The sequence below is a fragment of the Aethalodelphis obliquidens genome, unplaced genomic scaffold (assembly GCF_003676395.1).
Source record: "Aethalodelphis obliquidens isolate GAN/ISIS:26980383/991018 unplaced genomic scaffold, ASM367639v1 scaffold90, whole genome shotgun sequence".
NCBI classification, from domain to species: Eukaryota; Metazoa; Chordata; class Mammalia; order Artiodactyla; family Delphinidae; genus Aethalodelphis; species Aethalodelphis obliquidens.
The window spans coordinates 5361840-5387403 of NW_020838034.1; the positions used below are offsets into that span (position 1 = coordinate 5361840).

Below are 25564 nucleotides of genomic sequence, written 5' to 3' on the forward strand. Positions count from 1 at the left end.
TCAGGATAAGACAAAGTAGGATGGATATGACTGCAAAGGAAACAATGATATAATATATAGCATCATCTTTTGTTAGACTCCTAACTTGATGGCAAATGATGCCCATATATTCATGGTCTGTACTCATCTATCATGCAAACATATTTTAACTCATCACTATGGAAAATACTGCATTGCTCAGTTAGGCTGAGCTAAGCAGAAAAACATCATATTCAGATAAGAAATTAAGCCAACTACCAAAGTATCAGGCATCAATGGACACAATTGAGGAAGACGCTGAAACCAGGACCATAAGTGTACAACAGCTCACACTTCCCATCCAGAAAAACTCCCAAAAATGTAAAAATAAGAGGTCCGATGCCTTTTTTTCCTTCTATAACATTTAACGCTTGTTTATAATCTATCTAGGCCAGCTTGTTACTATTCTTTCCTATTTTTACTTAAAAACTGTTAAATTTTCTTTCATAAATCACAAAAGGTAATCCCATTTCCTGTAACAAATTTGAATAACCCTTAAGTCTGATTGTCCAAAAAAGAATGTAAGCTCCCTAAAGGTGGGGTCCTTGTCCATCATGCTCAACACTATACCCCTAGCACCTAACATAGCAGCTAACACTTAGTACATGCTCAAAAGGTATGTGCAGCAGAAATGAGAAAAGGTAAATAACATGAAAAGTGAAAATATTCCAGTACCTTCACCTTCATCTGTTGAGTCATCTATAAATAAATATACATGTACACAGTGGAGTTTGAGTTTCACACAAAAATTAGATCATACCATAAATACTACTCTGTAACTAGCTTTTTTTTTTTTTCTTTGCGGTATGTGGGCCTCTCACTGTTGTGGCCTCTCCCGTTGTGGAGCACAGGCTCCGGACGCGCAGGCTCAGCGGCCATGGCTCACGGGCCCAGCCGCTCCGCGGCATGTGGGATCTTCCTGGACCGGGGCATGAACCCGTGTCCCCTGCATCGGCAGGCAGACTCTCAACCACTGCGCCACCAGGGAAGCCCTGTAACTAGCTTTTTTTCCTCTTATAGAGTTCAGTATTTTAAACTTTCATATTTCTAGCTTCAAACTGTCTTGACTCCTTTATAGTCCTCTATCAAATTCCAGCACTGTGAATTCTGAAAGACCTATAGGGTTTTTAGACCTTGGCCATTTGTAATTCCTGTCTTTCTCTTTGTAAATCAGGATTACACTAATATTACATTTATCTGAGTATAGCAAACAATATTATGGTCCATAAACATAACTTTTCGAGACAATCCCACTTTCATTAGAGAAACATAAATTTAAACCACAGCATAATAGCAGTACACACCCAACAGCTAGCTAATTTCTTCATTTAATAACAGCTCTAAGATATAACTCAAATCCCATCTAATTCATCCATTTAAAGTATAGAATTCAGTGTTTTTTTTAATACATTCACAGTTGTTCAACCATCAGCACAATAAATTTTAGAACATTTCATCACCCCCAAAAGAAAACTATACCCATTAGTAGTCCTCATTTTCTCCCAACCCCCCACCAAACTCCAGACAACCATTAATCAACTTTCTGTCTCTACTGATTTGCTCTACTGATCTGGATATTTTGTACAAATGAAAGATAACTCCTTTTCAAAAATTTAATGATTTGGGGAAAAACAATTTTTTCTTCAATGTCACTCAGTCTTTCTCTTAAACAGATCATAAGGAACCCAAGTTAACCATTATTAATACTTAATGGTCATCACTCTACTAGAAATATTACAAGGAAGTGATACCCTTAGGAGCTTTTGAGGCCTACCAGGTGATTTGAGCTTCCACTAACTGCCCCCGGGATCAGTGCCTAAAACCTAGAAACCAGAAAGAACTGTCCTTCCTATAATTCTAATGCCTCTTTTCTCTAGAGGCAGCTGTCACTTTTCATGCCTGTCACCTAAGTTCTTCTGTATAATTTATAACTCCCTGAGGTAGCTTATGAAGACTATTTTTTTCATGAAGTAAATTTTTCTGGTTCAGTTAGATGCAACCATCTCCTCTCCCATTTATTTGTTTGTTTATTCATTTATTTCTTTATGGCTGCGTTGGGTCTTCACTGCTGCGTGCGGGCTTCCTCTAGTTGTGGTGAGTGGGGGCTACTCTTCGTTGCAGTGCATGGGCTTCTCATTGCAGTGGCTTCTCTTGTTGTGGAGCACAGGCTCTAGGCACGCGGGCTCAGTAATTGTGGCTCGTGGGCTCTAGAGCGCAGGCTCAGTAGTTGTGGCACACGAGTTTAGCTGCTCCGCGGCATGTGGGATCTTCCCAGACCAGGGCTCGAACCTGTGTCCCCTGCATTGGCAGGCGGATTCTTAACCACTGCACCACCAGGGAAGTCCTATTTATTTATTTATTTGGTTGTGTCATGTCTTAGTTGCGGCACGTGGGCTCCTTAGTTGCGACCAGCAGGCTTCTTAGTTACAGCTCACGGGCTCCTTAGTTGCAGCTCACAGGCTCCTTAGTTGTGGCTAACCAGCTCCTTAGTTGTAGCACACGGGCTCCTTAGTTGTGGCATGCATGTGGGATCTACTTCCCTGACCAGAGATGGAACCCAGGCCCCCTGCATCGGGAACGTGGAGTTTTAACCACTGTGCCACCAGGGAAGTCCCCCATCTCCTCTCCATTTTTAATGTTACTGCCTAAGCTCATGCTCTGTTCATTTCCCACATGGACTTTTGTAAGAGTCTACTAACTGGTATCTGCCTCTTTTCTCTATACTGCCACTCAAGTAACCTTTTCAAAAAAATGTGAATCTGATGTCACTCCTCTACTTAAACGCCTTTAATGACTCATTGTTTTTTGTATGATAACATCTAAACTTCTGAGCACTACAAAGAGATACTCCATAATCTGGCCCTTCTCATCTTCTGCTCCTTCTCTCACCTTTTGTCCAGATTTTATCCACACAAAACTAATTATAGTTTCTCAAATGTATCCAGCTATGTCATATCTTTTTGTCTTTGTACCGACATTGTCCTTCCCTATTTCACTTTGGTTATCTCTCTATTGTATTACTCACTAAACTGTACACGCTATTATTTGGCTATATATTTAACTCCTCCATTAGAACAAAAGCTCTTCAGAGCAGAAACCATTTCTTATTTATTTTTGAATTCCAAAAATATAAAACAGTGCCTGCTACACAGTAAGCATTCAATAAATGTCTGCTGGATAAGTGCTCTGGATAATGTCAAAAGCCTGAGCTCTGTATGAATGAGATGTCTGGGTTTTTAGTCCCTTCCATAATTCCCAAACTTCACATTGCCTGTCTTTTACTCCCAGTCATGACAGACCCTCTATACCTTAATCTTATAGTCATCTCCTCCAGAGACAAACAGTGGCTGCTGCTTATGGAAGTCAATGCCTCGTACTGGACCTGGGGAAGAAGGCAGGCAATACACATTAAAGAGAGTTATGCTTCCTAGTCTCTAAGGTGATTCTTATTCAGAATTTTCCAGTTCTATCCCTCCCATGCTCTATAATCCTAAAGAAAGTTGAAACTACTCCAGAAGACAATAAGTATTTATATCTCTTTTAGCTTCCTCCTAGAAACTGTTATCTTACCATCATGTTCATCAAACTTGTCAATGAGGGTACACATCCGATAGTCCCATAACTGAATGACCCCATTGTGTAAACTGGTCAGGATCCAGGGTCTTTTGGGGTGAAAACTGAGTCCTGGGGGAAAAAAACAGACAATGATCCAATGAGCTAAATAAGCCCCACGATGTCACCTCCTGCCAACTCTGATAAGAAAACAGGACAGCTAGGTTGACCCTGGGTTCATACATTCATTGACTGGATGCCACACATTGTGAATTTTATGGTATTAACATGCTGGATTTTTTGTTATATTTCTTTAGATACCGTTGGGCTTTGGTTTAGGATGCAGTTACTTGGAATTAGTTGGTCCTTCTGAGGCTTGCTTTTTAAGTTTTGTTAGGATGGGTCCATAGCAGCCTTTAGCTTAGGTCTAATTTGGCACCACTATTAAAGCAATACCCATTTGAAATCTCTATATCATGCCCTGTAGTATCAGGAGGTCTGTATTGGCCAGTATGTGAGCTCAATATGGGATTGTTCTGCCTTCTCCTCTCTAGTGGTTCTTTCCCAGGCTTTGGGTCATTTCTTCACATGCATGTGCAGATTAGTACTCAAAGTCCTGACAGGATCCCCTGCAGAACTCTACGGTTCTCTGTGCAGCTCCCTCTTCTCTAGTATTTTGCCCAGCAACTTCTAGCTGTCTTGACTTCCCTGAACTCTAAACTCTGTCTCCTCAGTGAGACCACGGGGCTCTTCCCCCCTCCCTGTACTGCAGCCTGGAAACTCTCTCCAGGTAGTAAGCTAAAACAATCATAGGACTCATCTTGTTTATTTCCCTTCTCTCAAGAATCACTCTCGCACTGCCTGTTGTCCAATGTCTGAAAACCTTTGTTTCACACATTTTGTTCAGTTATGCAGGTATTTAAGGTGGGAAGATAAACCTGGTCTCTCTTACTCCATCATGACTGGAAATGGAAGTCCACAGAAGTAACAACTGCTAACAGTTTGGACTGTAGTCTTTCAGGTTTTTAATGCAATCCATATCATTTTATGAAAATGGAGATACCATTATAATGTTCTGCAAACTTCTTTCCTCACTTAACTATATACAATGGATCTCACTACATTTAAGTACATATAAATGTAGACTCATTCTTTTTAATAACTGCAAGGTATAAATGCACCACATTTTAAAATTATTCTACTCATGGGCATTTAAGTTTTTTCTCCTAACTTTTAATCTACCAGAAAATAGGACCTAATGAAGATGCTTCCACACATAATCTAGCCTATTTGCATTATTACTGATTTAGGCTAAAGACTGGAAATGAGATTGTTCAGGAATAGGGTATGTGTATTTAACATTTTGGTAGATACTATCTGATTGCAAAAAGACTGTATCGGGGCTTCCCTGGCGGCGCAGTGGTTGGGAGTCCGCCTGCCGATGCGGGGGACGCGGGTTCGGGCCCTGGCCTGGGAGGGTCCCGCATGCCGTGGAGCGGCTGGGCCCGTGGGCCGCGGCTACTGAGCCTGCGTATCTGGAGCCTGTGCTCCGCGGCAGGGGGGGCCGCGATAGTGAGAGGCCCGCGCACCGCGATGAAGAGTGGCCCCCGCTCGCCGCAACTGGAGAGAGCCCTCGCGCAGAGACGGGGACCCAACACAGCCAAAAATAAATAAATAAATTTATTTAAAAAAAAAAAAAAAGACTATCAACATACAGTCTCACCAAGTTTCTGAAGGTACCCATTTTGCACACATTGGTCAACATGGGATGTTATCACCTATTTGTTGTTTTGCTTGCTTTACTAATCTAAGACCACTTCTTTCATTATTAGTGAGATAAAGAGTATTTTCATTTATTTATTGAACATTTTAATTTCTTCTTCTAAACTTTCCATTAGGTTGTTCATTCCCCCCCCCCCCGTTATATACAGGAACACTCATTAATGGATATTTACTCTCAAATATTTTGATATCCTCCCCCCCACCCCGACTTTCCTTCCCTACTGCCCGATAAGAAATTAGGAGCAGAAGAGAAACTCGAGGATTATAAAGACCCATTTCAACCATCCAGGAATTCTTAATGGTACTCTTCTTCATAACCAAGATTCCCAAGAGACTTAGAATTTGCTCAGAATCTATTCTTACATTAATAATGGCATCCAGTTTCTGAGCTATTGAGTCTACGCCAGTCACCTTTCATATAGTTTCTCATTTCAATTCTCTCTATAAAAGAATGTTAATTATTCACATATTACAGATGAGGAAATAGATTTAGAAATGTTAAGTTGCCCAAGGTCGTGCAGTTCGTTACCGAATGTTTCAGGATTCCAAAGCAAGCCCACCTGACTCCAAACAGCAAATTTCTAACCACTTTACTATGCTACATTTAAAAATTTTTTTATTTTATATTACTAAATATTCAAGATACAAATCTTTTCCCCAAGTCTCTGCCTTTCTCATTCTAACATTCTAAGAGACTACTATTGCAATTTCAGTTGTTTGTCCTCCACCTCCATCCACTGATGCACAAGTTTTAGAGTTGTCATATTCAGGAAATAAAAATAAAGATGCCCAGTTAAATTTGAATTTCAGATAAAAAAGTGAACAATACTAAAAAGTTATTCGCTTTTTATCTGAAATTCAAATCCAATTAGGCATCCTCTATTTTATCCGGCAACCTGTGCAAACTGAGACTTAACAATGTCCTGTTTCCAGGTAGGCAATAGAGCCCAATGGAGGCACTGGATGTTGATACGGTGCAGCCCAAGGCCTCCTTAAGAGAGGTAGCCAGTGCTCGTCTCTGAAAAACCTAGAGTTGGACACGAATAGCAGAGGTCGAGACTCGATCCCCAGGGCCACTCTCTACAACACAATCATCAAAAAACCAACAGGTCACAGGGCCTTGGGAGCAGAATAAAAGTCGCGGCACAGGCCCCAGGAGAGGAGGGGAAGAGAAGCGAAGCTAAGGAACCTCCTGCGGTTCGTTAACCACTACAGGAAAATCAAATCCCGAGGGCACGCCAAAGAAGACAGGACTGCAGGTGAACCGCCCGCCAGGCCTAACCTCCCTCGGTCCCATCTTCCTCTGGTTCGCACGGTGGGCCCAATTCAGCCCGTTAAGTCTACCTTCTCTCTCTTCCCCGGTGACAGCGCCCGCCCCTGACATCCAGCCTCCGTTCTCCCCTTTTAATCTCCATTACCTTTGACCCGCGCACTCTTGGTCTCGAATTTGGTTAGCATCCTTCAGATCTCCGGCTTCGACCTGTTAATCCGAGCCCTGACACTCCCTGCTGTCCTTTGGTTGCCTCCACGTCAGCGTCCCCCAGCCGCGACTCCCGGAAGTTCCCCAGACACGAACTTCCGGCCCCAGGAGCTCCGGGCCACAGAGGCGGCGCCATTGTTGGCCTAGAGAGGCCACTGCCGGACAAGGAGGGAACCAAGGCTTCCGCTCAACCGAGACGCAAGATGGCCACAGATGGCGGCGGCTATGTGGCCGACCTGGGAAGTCGGAGTCTCCTTCGCCTTGTGTCTTTCTGCGTCCTACTGGCAGGTGAGACCTACCCCGCCCGTGAGCTCCAGTTTGTAAGAAGAATCCTCCGGATCTGGCCGGCCCGAGCGCTGCCGTCTCCCTTCTGGTCCCCGCCGCCCCTCCGTCCCCCCACCCTGTAAATCCTCTTTCTCTTTCGTTCCCACGACAGAAGTTCCCCCTTTGCCTGGACCTGAAGGTCCCTTCTCCCCCGCGGCACGTCGTGTAGACCAATTTCCTCCTCCAGGCCTCTTCCTGGACTTCCAGCCTCACTTTCTCTTACTTTGTCCGGGTATCTCGTTTCCCCCACGGCCCCAGCCACCCCACGCACAATCAGAAAGGACAGGTGTTAGTTAGCGTTCAGCTTTCTTCCCAGTGCGTTTAGACTTTTAAGATAAACGCGCTTGGTTCTGTGGGTGCATTGCGGCGCTTAGGAAGGTAAATGCCTTATTTCTTTCTCTGTTATGCCACTGTAAACCCGCGTCCCTGTCCTTCACCTCAGTTTGTCCCATCAATAAAGTGAAACTAAGGTAAGATATTAGTTCTCTTAACTGTCTATGCCGTGAAATAATGACTCAAGAAACTTTAGCCATTTATAATGTGCACAGGTGTTGCTTACACCCATTTATTTTCTGGTATATGGCTTTCTAGTTGGTCAAGCCCTAAAATACAAACATGCCTGTTTATAACCACGACGATATCTTCCCCCAAATTGAGATTGTTTGTTTTAAAAATCCCCAAAGGAGAAACTAGCTGCCTCACACTGTGGGCACACAGAAATGACTTACTGATGTTAGATTAACTGACAGTGTGTTTGGCATAAGTTTTCTCTCCCAGTTCCATTCAGACCCCTGGAAAAACGTCTCAAGAAGATTTTTTTGCTGTTGTGATCTATATTCTTAGACTGGCACCCATTTATTAACTAATTAGTCATGTACATACAGAAGAGAAAAGCAGAAGTGTGGTTGTCCATGCAACCAGAAGCAGGTACACCTGAGGTTAAATACCTTTCCTTTGACAAATCAAGTTTTTTGTCTTTTAGCTTCAATGTCAGTTGCTTTATGATTTGTAGTAACTCTTTGTGGTACATAGCTGGGTGCATTTATTTGTTCCAATAATGTGCCCAGGAGGTGAGAAGAATAGACATTAGTCCCATTTTAGAAAGTATGATATACTCAAGCCATACAACAAATTTGTGACATGATGAAGGCTAGTACCATTGTCTCTCAATTTCTTCTTATACTTTTTATCTTCTGATCAGGTTTGTGTGAAGGAAACTCAGTGGAGAAGAAGATCTACATCCCCTTAAATAAAACAGCTCCCTGTGTCCGTCTGCTCAACGCTACTCATCAGATTGGCTGCCAGTGTGAGTTGAGGTTGGGATTTGTGTTCGTGGCCATTGATATTTCAGTCTGTGCCCTAGGTATAATAATCCAAGTCCTGCTTGGGAGTCGTAGCACACAAATTAGGCGGTGTGGTTAGTAGGTGATAGAGAACCATTTGTCAAACCAGGTGAGATAGTTAATAAGAGCAAACATTTAGGAAATGCTGCATACAAGGTTCTTACATGTACATCTCATTTAACCATCACAGCAACCCCATAAGTAGGTCCTGTTATTACCCCCATTTTACAAATGATGAAACTGAGTCTTAGTGAAGTTGAATAACTTTTCCAAGATCATTCTGCTATTAAGTGATGAAGCTTGGCTTTGAGCCCCAGTGGTCTAAGTTCTAAACCAGGACTCTTAACCACCCAGTTGGTTAGATAGAAAGTTATAGTCTTTTGTAAGGAGTAAAAGCCTCTTATTCTGTGAAGTCCACTCATCACCTGCACTCTGAATGCTCTTTTTGGAACCAAAATGGGCTTCCTTAAGGCAGTGAACTCTTTGAAGAAGAAGGCATCGAGAAACCAAATAGTTACAAAAGGAAATAGTAAAGGATTTAGATTTGTCTTTATGTTTTGTAAATGTGTTCCAAGACAGGCTACCCTGTCAATGTGGTACGGTTATAAAACTATGAGAGGGAAAAAAGTTGTAATCTGAAGCCTGAATCTCTAGTTCCTTTGCTGCTTAACCTGTTATCTTCAGATTTTGTTCTGTGGATAGTAGCTTTGTCAGAATGTAGTTTTGCAGGGATGCAGGAAACTTAGAGTCAGATCTTGACTTCTTCGTCATCAAATTGGTTACCTCCGAATTTATTTACTCCTGTAAAAATGGTTAGAATATAAGTGCACAAAACTGAAAGTCAGACTGCCTTTAATAGGTGTTTATTGATGATGCTGAGTGTGGTCTCAGCAGGACTGTGTGATTGTCTGAAACCTTCCAGTTTGGTTGGAGAAAAGTAGACAGTGGGAAGTGAAGGACTTGCTCAAGGTGGCAATTACTAGTTTTCTAGCCATCCTTCCCCTAGCTATACTCTACATTAATTGTCCATATCCTTACTACAGGAAATACTGGGAGTAGGTTAACTGGTTCCAAACAGTCCCAAATTAATTTTTTTTTTTTTTTTTTTTTTTTTTTTTTGTGGTACGCGGGCCTCTCACTGTTGTGGCCTCTCCCGTTGCGGAGCACAGGCTCCGGACGTGCGGGCTCAGCGGCGATGGTTCACAGGCCCAGCCACTTCGCGGCATGTGGGATCTTCCCGGACCGGGGCACGAGCCCGTGTCCACTGCATCAGCAGGTGGACTCTCAACCACTGCACCACCAGGGAAGCCCCCAAATTAAATTTTTGTTGGACCTTGTTTTGTTTTGTTTTTTAATATTTATTTATTTTATTTATGTATTTTATTTATTTTTTTGGCCACGTCAGGTCTTTGTTGTGGCGCACAGGCTTCTCTCTAGTTGTGGCCTGCGGGTTTTCTCTTCTCTAGTTGTGGCGTGCAGCCTCCAAGGCATGTGGGCTCCAGAGCACGTGGGCTCGGTAGTTTGAGGCACGTGGGCTCTCTTGTTGAGGTGTGTGAGCTCAGTAGTTGTGGCGCATGGGCTTAGTTGCCCCGCGGCATGTGGGATCTTAGTTCCCTGAGCAGGTATCGACCCCGCGTCCCCTGCATTGGAAGGCGGATTCTTCACCACTGGACCACCAGGGAGGTCCCTGGACTTTGTTCTTAAACTAGATTTGTGAGTAGAAGGGAGCCAGGTCCAGTGTGGGCTGAGATCAGACTGCTGGTCTTGCTGGAACCCCAGTCTAGTGCAAAAGGCTAGGCCCACATCCTCCTGAAGCTGAGCTCTAAGATATCCCCTTTGGGAATGAGTCATTCTGCTGCATGTTCTTAGAGCAGCCCTGTGGGAAGCAAAGCAGTAGCCTCTAGAGATAAAGCCTGGTGCCAACACAGTGGGGCTGGACTCTGGACACTTCCTCATTAAGATCTTGGTTCCTTTTCAACATACTTATTTCTCAGTCTTACTTCATATCTGTCCATCCTGAGCAAGCTACACCCGCTTAAATTTGGAGAGAAAGACCTAGATTTGATTTTCTGATTCTGATGCTCTATTTCTGTTGGACCCTTTTAAAAGTGTTCATAAGGGGCTACCTGTAGCTTTCTTTCCTTTCCTTCCTTTCTTTCCTTTTTTACTCTTTTCCTACAGTATGAGATGAATAGGGGTGGAAAATCTCCTCCTCATTGAAGGACCAGAGAAAGTAAATAAGTTATTTAAGACTACACAGTCACCAGTGGGAACCCAGTGTCCAATCCAGGTTTTTTCAGGCCTGTGTTATAGCTTGTCTTCTTCCTGTCCTCCTTGGAGCTGAAGTTACATATTTTTTATCTGCCAGATGAGCTTTTCCTTTTCTTGTGTTTTAAATGCTGTGGCACGCACTGTTGTCTGCTGTTTTACTTAGAACTGCCATTTGGTAGCTAAATCTTTACCAGAGTTATTCCAGATTCTGATTTTCCTCTATGTTTTATCACTATCAACATGAACTTCTGAAGTATTTGCTATATATGACTTAGTTGAATGTTGGGGACCTGCTTCTATATCTAGGTTTTACCAGATCCCATGGGAGAAAAATTCTTCGTAGCTGGCAGTCTGAAAAGTATCTGTGGTTTTTGTCTCTTGCAAGTTACAAGTATTCCAGTGTCTTGGTTTAGAGCCATAATTCTCATGCCTACTAAAGGACCATGTGATGTGTTTTGAAATTACACATGCTTGGGTCTCACCTTTAGAGATTTAAATTGAGTAGATCTGAGGTAAAGCACAAGCATCTCTATTTTTTAAAACTCCAAAGTGATTCTGATATGTGGCCAGGGTTGAGAAGTACTGCTCTAAAACAATTTATGAGTAACACATCCAGTTTTGAGTGGGGAGAAAACTTGTGGGGAGACCCTAGGATGTCTACATGGATCACTAGGGACTTGAGGGTATTGCTACATAGAACTCAAGTCATTCTGGACTGGATTGTCCAGCCTCTAGAGCGGTGCCTTCCAGTCTTTGTCATGAAACATATAGAAAATGTTATTTGGGACTTCCCTGGCGGTGCAGTGGTTAAGACTCTGAGCTCCCAATGTAGGGGGCCCAGTTTCGATTCCTGGTCAGGGAACTAGATCCCACGTGCATGCCGCAACTAACGAGCCTGCCTGCCACAACTGAGACCAGGTGCAACCAAATAAATAAACAAATGTTTAAAATAAAAGCAAATGATATTTGTAGAGCATCCTGGGGTAATGGATGGGTCTGCTCCTGGCCTGGGGTGACCAGTGTAGGGTTTTTGGAAACCCTCGGTCCCCAGCAATGAGAGGACTCGATATCAGCACACCTCATCTATTCAAGGCCCATCGTTTGGGAAACTATTCTACAGAACTCCTTGAACTTCTTGATTAACCTTTCCCAAAACTGGCCAAAAGCAAGTAAAGTCATTTCCAAATAGGGCAAAGGAATGGAGATCCAAGGAGGCTATGAGGTCAAGGAAATCTACACATATGTTTTCACAAAGGAAGATTCAGTGCTAGAACTCTAAGCTTGAGATCTAGATCCTGCCATTTCATGGAGAAAATGCATGTGTAAAGACTTTGGTGTCTGCTGTTACAGAATCTTGTATATGTGGCTAAATGAGGTTGAGGGAAGAGGGCAAGGAAATGAAGATCGTCGAGCCTTTCTGACATTTAACAAACAAGGCCTCTAATGAGTAGACTTCGGGCCTCTTTTGTCCTCCATTCCCTCCTAGTAGCCTTCAAATGGAGCCAGGGCAATTCAGCCTTTCAGTTACAGTCCAGAGTTGGCTGCATTACGCAATGTCTTGTGACATTTTGTGGGGGGCATAAATGATCTGCAGAGTCAGTGAAGCAAAGTCAGAATGGTCAGCTGTGGGTGCTTTAATTTGTCCCATTCTGTTCTGGCAGCTTCCGTTAGTGGGGACACAGGGGTTATCCACGTAGTACAGAAGGAAGAAGACCTACAGTGGGTGTTGACCGATGGCCCTAACCCCCCTTATGTGGTCCTGCTGGAGGGCACGCTCTTTACCAGGTAAGAACTCTGTGTTCCTGCTGAGGAAATGCATCCAGAGAGCGGAAGTGTCAGTCAACAGTCCTCACACTTGTGAGTGAAAACTTCCCTTGGCTGCCCTGGTCCGATCAGGGCAGGGGGTGGAGTGATCCTCTGAAGAAAAGATGGGCCATTAAAAGGAATCGTCTCGGTGACCTTGTAAGTAGAGCTCTAGTTGAATACGGACCCCAGGGAGGAAGAAGGGGTGCACAGAGACAGCGTAGATGAGATTAAGCCCTGAGTTCAGATCAGGTCATGGTTCTCACTCAGAAGCTAAGAGACCGAAAAGACAAGAAATGAGTCGACAGTGTTGATTCCCCTAACTCCCCATTTGTTTCCATCCTAGGGGGCAGGATGTCGGGCTGCCTGATAAGCTTCCTGCCTTTGTTCATGGCATTGTCACCCTATTCCAGGAATCTGATGGAGAAGCTGAAGGGGAGAACCAGCCGAATTGCTGGTCTTGCAGTGTCTTTAGCCAAGCCCAGTCCTGCCTCAGGCTTCTCTCCTAGTGTGCAGTGTCCCAATGATGGGTTTGGTAAGAGCCCCAAGGGATCAGGGGAGCCTGCTGTCACCCAAAGCTCATTGTTGCTTCATTCTCACATCTTGGAGGGCTTGGGAAGAGGTGTGCGTCTGTCTGTGTATAGTGTGAGCAACTGACTCAAACAGAAGATTCGTTTCTTTGTCTTTACCACTCATCCCTTCTCTCTCTTGCTCACCTTTCTTCTGCTTACCTTCCATCCTCCCTTTTTGTCACATGCTCAGATCCCTGACTGCCCAGCTTAGGGCTCCCTGATACCAGTGTCTGTTTTACTGTACGTGGTGATAGGTTGATACTTGCTTTGAGTCACCGCCTCCTTCAGAACTCTTAGTCCCAATCCTATGATATCCTAGCCCACCTTCCTTACCTGGTCCCTGAGTCCTTGGTGTCCCAACATCCTATCCCCTGTCCTCCCTTTCAGGTGTTTACTCCAACTCCTATGGGCCAGAGTTTGCTCACTGCAGAGAGATAGCATGGAACCCCCTGGGCGATGGCTTGGCTTATGAAGACTTCAGTTTCCCCATCTTCCTTCTTGAAGATGAAAATGAAACCAATGTCATTAAGCAGGTAATGACTCTGCCAGCTCCTAGCAATTCCACTTAGAAAGAGAATTATTTTTTAGGCTCTTCTCCTGTTTAGAGAGAGTCTTATTCTGCTAGTACACCCTCTGAAAAACAGTTGCTCCAGGAAGAGCCAAGAGGTTTATTTTTCTCACATTCCCCTGTCTTCTCTCCTGCCTGAAATTATAGCATTAAATATAACATTTAGACTGGAAGAAAACATAAAATATACTTAATATGAGATAAGGTATAGAGTCCTGGTTAAGAACCCTTAGTGTGGTAAGAAAGAGCATTGGACTAGAAATTGAGAGATTCAATTCAGTAATTTCTGAAATTCTTTTTAGCTCTAATGTTCTCTAATTCTAATCTAATGTTCTCTAATTTTGATACATAGAGCAGTTAAGAGATTTGTCCAAAGTTACATGGTGAGTTGATGTGCAAACATCTTGAATTTCATTTTTCATCTCTCAATTTGGTGCTCTTTAGAGCAAATCACGTTAGGAACAGTGGCTGAAGCTCCGAATTGGGGCAGGCTGTTGGTATAGGGTAATTTCATCTGCCCCAACTAAGTCATTGACTCTGTGCCCCTTGGCACCTCTTGGTGAGTTTTTCTCTTTGACCTTATAGCTCCTGTGGTTGTACCAGGACAACTTAGCTCAGGGACAGATGTGGGAATGGAGCTGGGCCCTCCTCCTTCTGGGAGTTATGGGATGGACTCCACAGCTAGCTGCCTCATCAGGGTTCATCTCCCCTTGTAGTGCTACCGCGATCACAACCTGAGTCAGAACGGCTCAGCACCGGCCTTCCCACTGTGTGCCATGCAGCTCTTTTCACACATGCACGCCGTCATCAGTACCGTCACCTGCATGCGACGCAGCTTCATCCAGAGCTCCTTCAGCATCAACCCAGGTAGGACAGGTCCGAGGCGAGCTGGGTGCCCTGGGGTGGGGAGGAGGGGTCAGGCCAGGGAATGTGGGTGAGACCACTATTGAGATAGAGTGGGCACAGGTAGGGAGCACTGGGTGGGAGAAGTGGAAACAGTTCTACACAATCGAGGCAGCTTGTCCCAGAAGTGGACGGTGGCAGAGAAACCAACGTGGAAGAGTGGAGACAGAAAATGACTTACAGAGAGGTCTTCTGGGCCTTCTCTGTAGCTACCTTCTCCCTTACCTGTTGATCTCTCACTGTCTGTGTCCTGCTCAGAAATCGTCTGTGACCCCCTGTCCGACTACAACGTATGGAGCATGCTTAAGCCTGTAAATACCTCTGAGACGTTGGAGCCCGATGACAAGGTTGTGGTGGCTGCCACCCGGGTGAGTGTTGGCCCCTGATCAGGATGAGTGGGGCTGGCACAGAAAGGGCAGGCAGGCCTGTTTTGGGCATATGAGGTGTCTGAGTTGCTACAGTGGGGAGCCTCAGACAGAGAGGGATCTGGGCTGTGGGACTCTGGGGTTCTAGCCATCGCCGCAGGACATGAATATTTTCTTGGCCAGAACAGGAGAGGGGGATTGGGGCCTGCCCCGAATTTCCATTTTCAAAGTGTACCTCCCCTGCCTTGTCTGCCGTGCCCAGCTGGACAGTCGTTCCTTTTTCTGGAATGTGGCCCCAGGGGCTGAAAGTGCTGTTGCCTCCTTCGTCACTCAGCTGGCTGCAGCTGAAGCTCTGCAGAAGGCGCCCGATGTGACCACCCTGCCCCGCAATGTCATGTTTGTCTTCTTCCAAGGGGTGAGGGCTCTTTGGCTGGGGTGGGATGGCTGGGAAGGAGCGGGTGGTAAAGATGGGAGTGGCCATTGTTTGGGGAAGATCTCAGCACTTGACTTAATTGTCATTCACCAGAGAGCTTCTAGATGTGTCTATGTGTGTCTCCCTTTCAGATTCCCCCACTGTAGGAAGCCTTTGCACCCTGACCTGGAATTGGTATACTGCCAACTCCCTCACTCCCCCACGGATACGGTCTATTTGAAACATTCTTTTACATTCTCTGGACCCTTTCCCTGCCACCTCCACCCAGGAGCCCTGAGGCTCCTGCCTCTCCCCACTGCCACCACAGACTGGCCCTAGGGTAAGGGAACAGCAGCCGTGGCTCAGTCGGCCGAGGTGGGGGAGAAGCAAAAAGCAGACGGTTAGCAGCTGATGTTTGCCTTGGGCCTCCACTTAGGCTGCTCTCCCCACATCTGGGCTCGAGAAGTCCTGTGACACATACATGTGAGGCATAGCCACAGCTGGGAGCTGGGCTAGGGAGGAGGGCAGAGTCACATGACTAAGCTGGACAGCAGTTGAGATGACACAGACAGTAACCTTTGTAACTACAGCTTTGATGATCTGGCCCCAAGGCACTGAGACTGCCCTAACACTTTGGAATCTCTGTTCCCTTTCCCACCCATCTCCATCCCTCAGGAAACTTTTGACTACATTGGCAGCTCAAGAATGGTCTACGATATGAAAAATGGCAAGTTTCCTGTGCAGTTAGAGAACATTGACTCATTCGTGGAGCTGGGACAGGTGTGCAGCATGTATCCTCCACCCTTTCCTTCCTACCTCCTAAAGCTTCACCTCTGCTGTTCTCTTGTACCCACTGCAGGTGCCACCACCTCTTCCCTTGACTTCTGATCCCACTCTTTTCTCCCCGATATGGGCCAGAATGGGAGACTAATTATAAATGTTGCTTCTTCATCTTCCCCTCAGGTGGCCTTAAGAAATTCCCTAGAGCTTTGGATGCACACAGACCCCATGTCTCAGAAAAATGAAACTGTACAGAACCAGGTAATCTGAGCATCTCTTCCCCTCACTTCCCCTTTCAACAGCTCAGAATATGGGCACCCTCTCGCCCTGGCCCTATCCGCACCAGCCTCCGGGGCCTGTAAAACAGGACCTTAGGTTGGGTGTTGGCCAAAGGGTGAACACCCGGCTGTTACAGCTCCCCGGGAAAAACCATGAGTTCAGCTCCTGTCACTGGTTCCCTGGGATGGATGGTCCTCTGATCATTCGGTGCCTAGTGAACTATCACTGCCCATTAAGGACAGGATGTGAGTGGCTCCTTTCTCTCCTGCTGCCCCAGGGACCCAGCTGTCCTGCCTGCCCTTCCTCATCCTGGCTGTGTAAGACTCCCTACCCAAACTGTCTTCCACTTTCCTCACTCCTTGTTCAAGACCCTCTCTCCCTCAAAATAGGTCTGTTTTTTTCCCTGAGGTCCTCTTCCTGCCATGCCAGCTTCAGTGTCATCCCTGCTCTGGCTTCTTACAGCCCTTACAGAGTGGACTACTGGTGTGGCATTCAGCATTGTTTTGTATTAGTTTTTGCTCCTCCAGTTCTACACAGCAAATAATAAGTAAAACATCAGCTGAGGATAAGACAGTGTCCTGAGGACAGTGGGGTTTACCTGTAAATATGAAAAAAAAGAACCCACAGGCCTCTTACTTCTCTGTGCCGTAAGTTAAACAGGATGGTGGGAGCTGCAGGAAAATTCAGAGAGCCTTGATCCCAAAAGGCTTGAAGGATTTAGATCTAGGAGAATTTAAGGCTGCTCAACAGATTGGGGACTTGAAGTAGAGAGTGTTTCAGGTCTAAGAGAGACCCTTCCTGCTTCCTCTCCCCAGTGCATCCCATCAGCTAATGCCCCTCATCCCCCAGGTGGAGGAGCTCCTGACCACCCTGGAGAAGAGCAGTGCTGGCGTCCCTACTGTAGTCCTCAGGAGGCTGAATCGGTCCCAGCCTCTCCCACCATCTTCTCTGCAGCGATTTCTTCGAGTTCAAAACATCTCTGGCGTTGTTCTTGCTGACCACTCTGCTGTCTTCCAAAACCAGTAAGAGTCACCTAGCCTGCATCCTCTTTGTTCCCAAAGAGAATCTGTTCTGCAGCCAGAGGTCCATAGAGAGAAATGTCTCTGTGTCAAGAGAGATCACTGCTCGCCCCTGTCCCCACACGACCCTCACCAAAATCTCAGGTCAACCTGTGTTCTTTGCTCAGTGTCTTTTTCACATCTAACCTGGTCCCCGCGTTTGACTTGACATTTCATCTTAGGAAACAGTCCTCACCCTGAGCCCTTTCCTAGCACAATCCTCCTCATTTGTGGTTCCACCTCTCCAAAGCTCTCCAGGGGCCTGAGTTCCCCAGGGCTGCCAGCAGAGGGCATCATCTCAAACGCGCGGCGGAATGATGTTGGAGGTTCTTTGGCTGGAGCACAGAGAGCTGTCCCTGCTCTCTATGACCCGCCCAAGGGTGCCTATGGCCCGCCCAAGGGTGCCGCAGACAGTACTCATACTCTGTGAAATGTAACATGTTCTTGCCATGTGGTAAGTGCGCGTGGTTCAGTGTCAGTGTAAAAATGTCCCTACAGCTGAGGGGGCTCCAGCAATAAAGGATGAGGCCCTGGTAATCACCTCTCTCCTGGTCCTAGGCACCTCTAAACTGCCCCTAACTTGAGGCCTAGGGTAACAGGGGACTTGACTCAGGCTGGATTGCTAAGCCCCCAGCCTTCCTTCCCTTCTCAAAACAGGCCAAGTGAGTTTCTGAGTAAAAATGCATAAGCTCTGGTTCTCCAGCCCCCACCCAGTAGCACCTTCTCATTTATTTAGGGCGGTGACGGTTCTGATACATAGGGTCAGCTCTCTTCTCCAAACCTGTCTTCTGTATCACTTTGTGGTGAGGGGTGATTCATCATTTGAACATATGTTGGACTTGGCCGTGAGGCTGACTTGATTCTGTGGGGGGCAGGCATTCAGTGATGGTAGAGGCTGGGAGCGCTCTCCTCTTAGCTTCTCTTCTAAGATCTGTCTTGGGGCTTCCCAAGGAGCATCAGGGTGGCTTGACCCAGTGTAGTGTTACATATTTGTGGACAGACCTGCTCGTCCCCCTCTACTCCCAGCCACCTTCAGTATGAATGTACATTGAAACAATCATATGATTGCTCTGATAACGTATGGCAGGGTTCTCTGAGAGTCGTCTTAGCCACCCTCCTGTATCTCCGACCCAAATGACACGGAAGTGTCTCTTACGTTTAAAGATCTCCCAGGAAGGAACGGTTCCTGCATTGTGATCTTATTTACCTTTTCTATCTTGTCGGTCAGGCGAGTCTTTGTATTTAAGCACTCCCACGCTCACTCCTACTTCGCCATTCTCTACGCCTTTTCAATGTGGAATCCTGATTTTCTCTCTTCCCTCCTCCCTGTATGAGGAAAACTGAGATCCCAAGTTCCTGCAGAAGGGACAGTTGAGGGAGGAAAGGGCAGGGCCCTGGCTGAGTGCAGCCAAGGCTCATGCTGGCTTTCCTGGCAGCTATTACCAGAGCATTTACGACACTGCTGAGAACATTAATGTGACCTACCCTGAAGGACAGAGCCCTGAAGAGGACCTGAACTTTGTGACAGATACTGCCAAGGTAGCACCCACCCGGGCTGGGTGGGAGCGTGGGGAACACAGTGCAGACGGCTAGCATGTTCGTGTTGGAGGTCAGAGAACCTGGGCCATTCAGCCACCTCCTCACCTACTACAGGCTCTGGCAGGTGTGGCCACGGTGCTGGGACGTGCACTGTACCAGCTCGCAGGAGGAACCAACTTCAGCGACACCATTCAGGCTGATCCCCAAACGGTAAGAGCAAGTGGGCCCTGGCTCCTTTCTGTCTGTTTACACAGCAGGCTACCCCATCCTTTATCCTGGTCCCTTGCCTAGTTTCCCAAACCTTGGCATTCAGTGGCCCTGGATGTGCAGGTGAGGATCACTGATGCCCCAGAGAGCTCTCGGGTGAGCCTCATCTGCATCCTGTGACCAGCCACCGTCTCCCCAACCCCAGTGTCTGGCCAGTCTGGTTCCTACCCCATGACTGGATCTCCACTAATAATTCTTTCCTTGGGCTCCAAGTCACAGGGGTCTCTCTTCTCCCTGTCCCAATCCTAGGTTACCCGCCTGCTCTATGGGTTCCTGGTTAGAGCCAACAACTCGTGGTTCCAGTCTATCCTCAGACCGGACCTAAGGTCCTACTTGGGTAAGCACCTGGTGTGCGATGGGACCCTTAACGAAGGGAAGGGATAGAGAAAAAGTCATCATTTTGATTTAATCTTTCCTTTCTCCTTTTTCCTATTTTCTTTACCCCCTGTTTTCCTTTTTTTCCTCCTGATATCTGTTGGATCGTTTTCTCTTAACTTTCTCCTCTCTGGCTCCTGCCTGTCCCTGGGCTCTTCCTATCCCTGCCCATCTGCACCCCACCTTCCACCCACCAAATCCTCCCTTCCCTTGTGGTATCTGGTCAGGTGACGGGCCTCTTCAGCATTACATCGCCGTCTCCAGCCCCACCAACACCACTTACGTTGTACAGTATGCCTTGGCAAATTTGACTGGCAAGGTGATCGACCTTACCCGAGAGCAGTGCCAGGATCCGAGTAAAGTCCCCACTGAAAACAAGGATGTGAGTGGTAGTGGACATTGGAGGCGCCCCAAGGGTCCCCTTCCCTTGAGAAAGTTGGTGGATCTCCTAGGCCCAATTGGACCCAAGAGATTGGGAAGGAGAGGTGGAGGGTTGCAGCCCTTTGAACTTGAGTATTGAAGAGGCAGTAACCTGGGTAAAAACGGACCATCTAGAGGGTAAAGGGAGTGAGAGGGAGAGGATCCTGTCAGCCCGTTTGCTGTGGCCTGTCTTCTGTGCAGCTGTACGAGTACGCTTGGGTTCAGGGCCCTTTGAATTCCAATGAGACAGACCGGCGTCCCCGGTGTGTGCGTTCCACGGCACGACTCGCCAGGGCCTTGTCCCCTGCCTTCGAATTGAAGCAGTGGGGCTCTACTGAATACTCTACATGGACTGAGAGCCGCTGGAAAGACATCCGCGCCCGGATATTTCTGATAGCCAGCAAAGAGCTGGAGGTGAGACACGGGTTGGGGAGGGTGGGGCGTGGGGGAGGTGGCAGAGGTCTATTTGACCTCTTTTTATTGCCTCTTGTCTCTTACCCCCTTCCATCTCCCATTTGCCCCAGATTTGCCACAAAAACCTGCTGCAAATCTGTCCCTGGTCAGCCAGCATGCGCCATTAGGAAGCTTGTCTTCACTGATAGTTTACGTATGTGTTCATTCTGGACATATGTTCCCATGGAGACCCAAAGAGATATGCCTTCCCCTGTGGACCCTATGTAGCCCTTCCGCAGCTCCACTCCCATCCGGTATGTCCACGAGCCATCGCTAGGACGAGTCAATCTAATAACTTACTGAGCACCTGTCACAAGTGAGTCAGTCACGTAATTGGCCACAAGAGAATCAAAGTCGTGGGCCCTACCTTCTGGATGCTTAAAATCTAAGTAAAAAAGGCAGAAGCAAGGACAGAGGTACTTTACTCCTCTTTTCAAATGGGGAGACGTTGCCTATGATTGCTCAGTACTTGGTGCTTGGAGCCAGCTCTGGAGTTCCAGTGCCCTGGCTCCCAGCCCCGAGCAGTTACCCACAACTACACTGAGTTCTGAGAGCACCTTTCTCCTTCCCTGCCCACCCCCTCCTGCAGTTTATCACCCTGATGGTGGGCTTCGGCGTCCTCGTCTTCTCTCTTGTCGTCACCTACTGCATCAATGCCAAAGCCGATGTCCTTTTCATTGCTCCCCGGGAACCAGGATCTGTGTCTTACTGAAGAGGACCCCAGCTTTTCCTGCCAGCTCTGCAGTTCACTTCCTAGATCATCTATCCCACTGGGACATAAACCACTAGTTTGTCACTGGAACCTCTCTGGGCCTGGCTCGGACTGACATTAACATAAAGTGGAACTGCCCAAAAGAGACAGTGAGAGAGAAACGAGTTACCTGCCGCCCCCATCTTCCCCTTCCCATCTCCCCTTCCCTGTGTCTTCTTCCTCACCCCTGCCAAATCCTGGGATGACAAATAGAAGCTTCTTGCTCCTGTTTTGACTCCTGGCTACCTACCCTAACTTTCCCTTCTTCAGGATCCCTCTTGTTTTTCCGTCCCACCTTATACCTCCTTCTGCTCCCCGCCCCTCGCCCCCTTCCTGACCAGGAAGGACATGAAGGGGTGAATGCCAGGAACAAAGTGCAAGGAAGCCCTGAGGAGGACAGGAGCCATCTGTGGGCTGAGCCTCCTGTCTCCCTCCTGCTGTCCCGTCTCAAGGCCCTTAGATGGCACGTCAGGGTGGGTGTGCTGCTGGGTGGGTATCCCACCTCCAGCCCACAGTGCTCAGTTGTAATTTTTATTAAGCTGTAATATCTATTTTTGTTTTCTTTTTTCTTTTTGTGTGTGTACGTGTACATGTATACAAATATATAAATAACGAGTCTCATTAAAACAGACTCTCCCACATGTCCTGTACCATTACCTGTTATTCTTCCTGAGCCCCCTTGTTCAGTGATCCCAGATTGAAGTCGTGGAATCGTAACCTCACATGCTCTCTTCTGAGTCCCCAGAGAGCCCAAGTAGTAAGGCTCTGTCAACAACAGTGGAAGTTCTGGCAGAAGGGTTCCTTGTGGAGCCCTGGAATCCCAGTTTCCCTCTACAAGAGCGACATTAGCACGGTTTCTTCCCACTTTGTATTCGACAGACATTTCTCTCCTTATCTGAGGCCCGGGCTGGGGTCCAGAGATGAAGGGAATACAGCAGCCTTGACCCTTGAGTAGCTCACATTTGGGCTAAAGGGAGAAACATACACTCACAACTAGGTGTAGTAAGTGGAGAAATTGCAGCCTCTCCAGAGTGCTTTGGTAGCACATGGAGGGGTTCAGGGCAGTGGGGGTGGCATTTAGAAAGGCTGCAGAGAGGAGGAGGCACTTGGGTGGTGATTTAGAGCTCACCAGGTGTGGAAGCATCGAGCCAAGAAAAGGCATGGCTCACGCTTGAGAATGGTAGGTTGTTCAGTGTTCCCGAGCCGTGAGGATCCGCAGGCAGGCTGGGGCCAGGTCACAAAGGCCCTTGGGTGGCACGCTAAGCGGTTTGTGCTGTCAGTGGGCGTTTGGTAGACCAAAACGGGTAGTTTTGGACCCTTCTAGAAAGGGAATCTCTGCTCTTTGGAGATACTCTCATTCCCTGGGTCTTCACAGAGGCAGAATTCTGGAGGATAGCAGAACTGCTAGATGATGGGCAGGGGCTGAGTCAACTGAGGGGGGACGCGAACCGGTGGGAGTGGCGCCTGAAGCCAGCCTTCTCCGCTAGCTGCTGGCCAAGGGCCTGTCTGCAACGTGCCTGAAGACAGCAGAGGTGGAAAAGACCTGGCCATTTTCAGAGTCCCAAGCACTCCTCTTAGTTTCCTGATTAGACTACCTTTTCAAATCCTGCTGAGAGGAGGTGATTTTTCTCGAGGTTTCTCTCCAAGTTCCCTCAGGGGGCATGTTTGGGATTCTGGGGTGTGGAACTATACCCCGCTGCTTCCCCTCCACCACACCCCTCCCAGTTTGAGCTGGAGAAGCTGTGCACTGTGCTGGCGGGGGTTGAGCACAGCTGCCACCATCGCCTGAGCCCACTCCATGCCTCCCTCGGCCAACAGGTCTCCCAGTGGACAGAGCGCTAAGCTCCCTCATCCTGCTGGCAGCTTCTGGAAGCGAGGAAGTGGCTGAGAACCAGTGAGAGGGCTGAACAGGGAAGCAGAGAGTTAGGCAAAATCAGTGGATGGGGTGGGCAAGAGAAGGGTACAGGATGTAGGGTTTTCTGTCCTCCGCTCTCCTCCTGGGGAGGAATCTTCAGCACCAGCTTGTCTTCCGCCTTCCATGCTACCCCTACCTCCCCCTCCCCCCCAAAAAAGAAATTACAAAACCAAAAAACATGTCTCCTGAGGAGACCAGGCTCCATGGAAGGGGCAATAGACCCCCAGATAACCCATTGGGGCCCTCTTTCTGAGACCACAGTCTAACTCCTCCCCAGCCACCTCCTGTGTCCTGGAGACCGCATGCGATTGGCTAGCAGCATCTTAGGGCCACAGACTTAACTTGTTAGCCTCCCTCTTCCTGCTTGCTCCAGGCCCTGCTTACCTCTGTGCCACCTGAAATTTGTCATTTTCCAGCTCCTCCTTTGCCCACAGGGCTTCCCTCCCTCCCTAATCCTACTCACTGCTAGTTCTCACGGGCACCTTCTCTTCCACCCAACCCCCGTGGACTGTTGAATAACAGACCACCCTGCTCCAGGACCCAGTCTGTCCTGTCTCTACCTCTTGTGACACCTGGTCCCTCGAGACTAGCACCGAAGGCTTTTCTATTAGCTGGTTTCTCTTTCCCAGCTTCTCTGAGTAAAGGGTTTACTCTTTTCTGTCTCCCACATCCCAGAGGCACATCCTGGGAGGAGATAATTTTCACCCAGAGTCTGGTGTTCTGTACCAAGATTCCACCTTTTTCAAGATGACTTTGTTTCTTCCAGGGACCATATGATAAGCCCTGAGAAATTGTGTGTATGGCCTAACTCATTTGATAGATGGGGGAAACAGTAGCCCAGAGGAGTGACGTGGCTTGCTCAAGGTTACACAGCATATTAGAGCAGAGACTGGAACATTTCTTATATCTGCACTGGTAGCTACAGTGGTAATAAACATTTATGGAGCCTGACTACAGGCAGGGCACTCTGTCCCAGCATCGTAAAAGGTTATGAGATATAGCACCTTCCCTTAGAGACTTAGGATCCAGAGTCTAGATGGCTGGATGGGCCATGACATGAGATAAATAACCAGACCAGGCAGCATATGTTCCATGCAAAATCAGTGCTATAAAAAGGTTCTACCCGAGTTCAAAGGATGGAGGGTTTGCTTTGGGTGGGGCCAGTAAGGAGAAGCTTCATGTTGTTGTGGGAAGAGCTCAGGACCAGATTTTCTGGAGTGCCTCTAATGCTCTGTGTGACTTTGGAAAGGGCACTCCCCTCTCTGGGCCGCAGTGTTCTCATTTGCACAAAGTGGAGTCAGAGGAGGCTGCTGTCTGAGGCCCCGCCCTGCTCTGACAGTCAGCCTCTCTTCCCTTCTCCCTTTCATCCTAAACCCCTCAGGGCAGCGGATGGCTTGAAGGGTTGGCCAATTCATGAGCTTTTGAAGGTAGTTAGAAAGTTCTCCCACTGGAGAGGGAGGCCTGGGGGGCACTGATTGCCCTCTAACCCGGGGACAGTAGACTACGGGTAGTGGCATAATGTGATAGAAAAGCCATCCTGAAACTCAGCATCCCATCCTCAAAAAATCTTGGTGGGAGTTGTTGGGTTGGTGGGAGTTTGGGAAGCAAAGAGCCTTGGAAGGTCAGGGTCCATGTGGGCCTCAGGTCAGCTTTTGATTCCTTTCTGAGTCCCACACTCAGAAGGTAGAGGGGTTGGCACACTCCTGTTGTTGAGAAGGGCAGCTGGAGCCCCTGTTCCCAACCAGAATAACATGGGACAGGAGCGGAGGGGGCATCTCAGGAGGCTTGAGGAGATGATGCAACTGTGAGTAAATCTTACCAACCTCTGGCTCCGGCTGGCTGGCTGCTCAGGGGCTGGGGGCCAGGACCCTAGAGTCCCCTGTCTCTCCCCCCATCAACTGAGGAAGAGTTAGAGAAACTGGAGGGGAAAAAGGAACAACAGAGATGAAAGAGGGTATCTGGAAAAAGAATAAATGAGTGAAGGGCAAGTGGAAGTAGGCAATCCTTGATGGGCTGAAGGAGGGAAGGAGGCTGGGAGTGCTCTGAGGGAGCTGAGCCTGAGGGGAGAGAGGCCAGGCGGGTGTGCTGCGGGAGTGGGGGGAGTGGGCCCAGAGCTGGTGGTGACAGATGGGTGGACACAAAGAGGAGGGCTTCGGGGAAGACAGATGGATGGGGGAGGGAGGAGGAGAGGTGGGGGGGCAGTGGTCGGAGGAGGCCTAATGAGATTGGGATGGGCTTGGAGCTGGGGAGAGGTGAGCAGAGAGGAGAGAAGAAAGGAGAGGCTGCCTTAGGAGACAAAGGCGACAAGGCCTAGGGGGCCGGGGGTGAGAGAGG

General features: G+C 47.7%; 2 protein-coding genes across 5 annotated transcripts in view; one reads left to right on the forward strand and one right to left on the reverse strand.

Moving 5' to 3' along the window:
* The window catches only part of COPA (coat protein complex I subunit alpha), a 50620-nt gene extending 43717 nt beyond the window's left edge, over positions 1-6903 (reverse strand). For both annotated transcript variants that reach the window (XM_027095319.1, XM_027095318.1), the window contains exons 1-3: positions 6771-6903; positions 3589-3702; positions 3327-3400 (exon numbers count right to left, since the gene is read on the reverse strand). In XM_027095319.1, coding sequence (XP_026951120.1) covers positions 3327-3400; positions 3589-3702; positions 6771-6810 — 228 coding nt within the window. In that variant the 5' untranslated portion in view covers positions 6811-6903. The remainder of the gene's footprint in view (positions 1-3326; positions 3401-3588; positions 3703-6770) is intronic.
* Positions 6904-6925: 22 nt separating this feature from the next.
* On the forward strand, positions 6926-21956 carry NCSTN (nicastrin). 3 transcript variants are annotated; one of them, XM_027095320.1, is made up of 17 exons: positions 6926-7120; positions 8358-8462; positions 12432-12555; positions 12987-13108; positions 13533-13678; positions 14430-14580; positions 14875-14984; positions 15244-15396; positions 16069-16173; positions 16357-16434; positions 17302-17474; positions 18947-19049; positions 19164-19259; positions 19566-19653; positions 19919-20073; positions 20313-20525; positions 21154-21956. In XM_027095320.1, the coding sequence occupies exons 1-17, from the start codon at positions 7036-7038 to the stop codon at positions 21274-21276; spliced, it is 2130 nt and encodes a 709-aa protein (XP_026951121.1). In that variant the 5' UTR covers positions 6926-7035; the 3' UTR covers positions 21277-21956. The 3 variants fall into 3 exon arrangements, with proteins under 3 accessions (XP_026951121.1, XP_026951122.1, XP_026951123.1); XM_027095321.1 differs by lacking the exon at positions 21154-21956 and adding an exon at positions 20636-20968; XM_027095322.1 differs by lacking the exons at positions 6926-7120; positions 12432-12555 and having other exon boundaries at positions 8355-8462; positions 21154-21587.
* Positions 21957-25564: the final 3608 nt, after the last annotated feature.

What these genes read in the sequence shown, in the direction of transcription:
- NCSTN (XM_027095320.1), top strand. Translation starts at nt 7,036, where the DNA reads ATGGCCACAGATGGCGGCGGCTATGTGGCCGACCTGGGAAGTCGGAGT. An exon ending in TTTCTGCGTCCTACTGGCAG is followed by an intron (nt 7,121 to 8,357) that starts GTGAGACCTACC and finishes TCTTCTGATCAG; the next exon opens with GTTTGTGTGAAGGAAACTCA. An exon ending in AAACCAATGTCATTAAGCAG is followed by an intron (nt 13,679 to 14,429) that starts GTAATGACTCTG and finishes CTCCCCTTGTAG; the next exon opens with TGCTACCGCGATCACAACCT.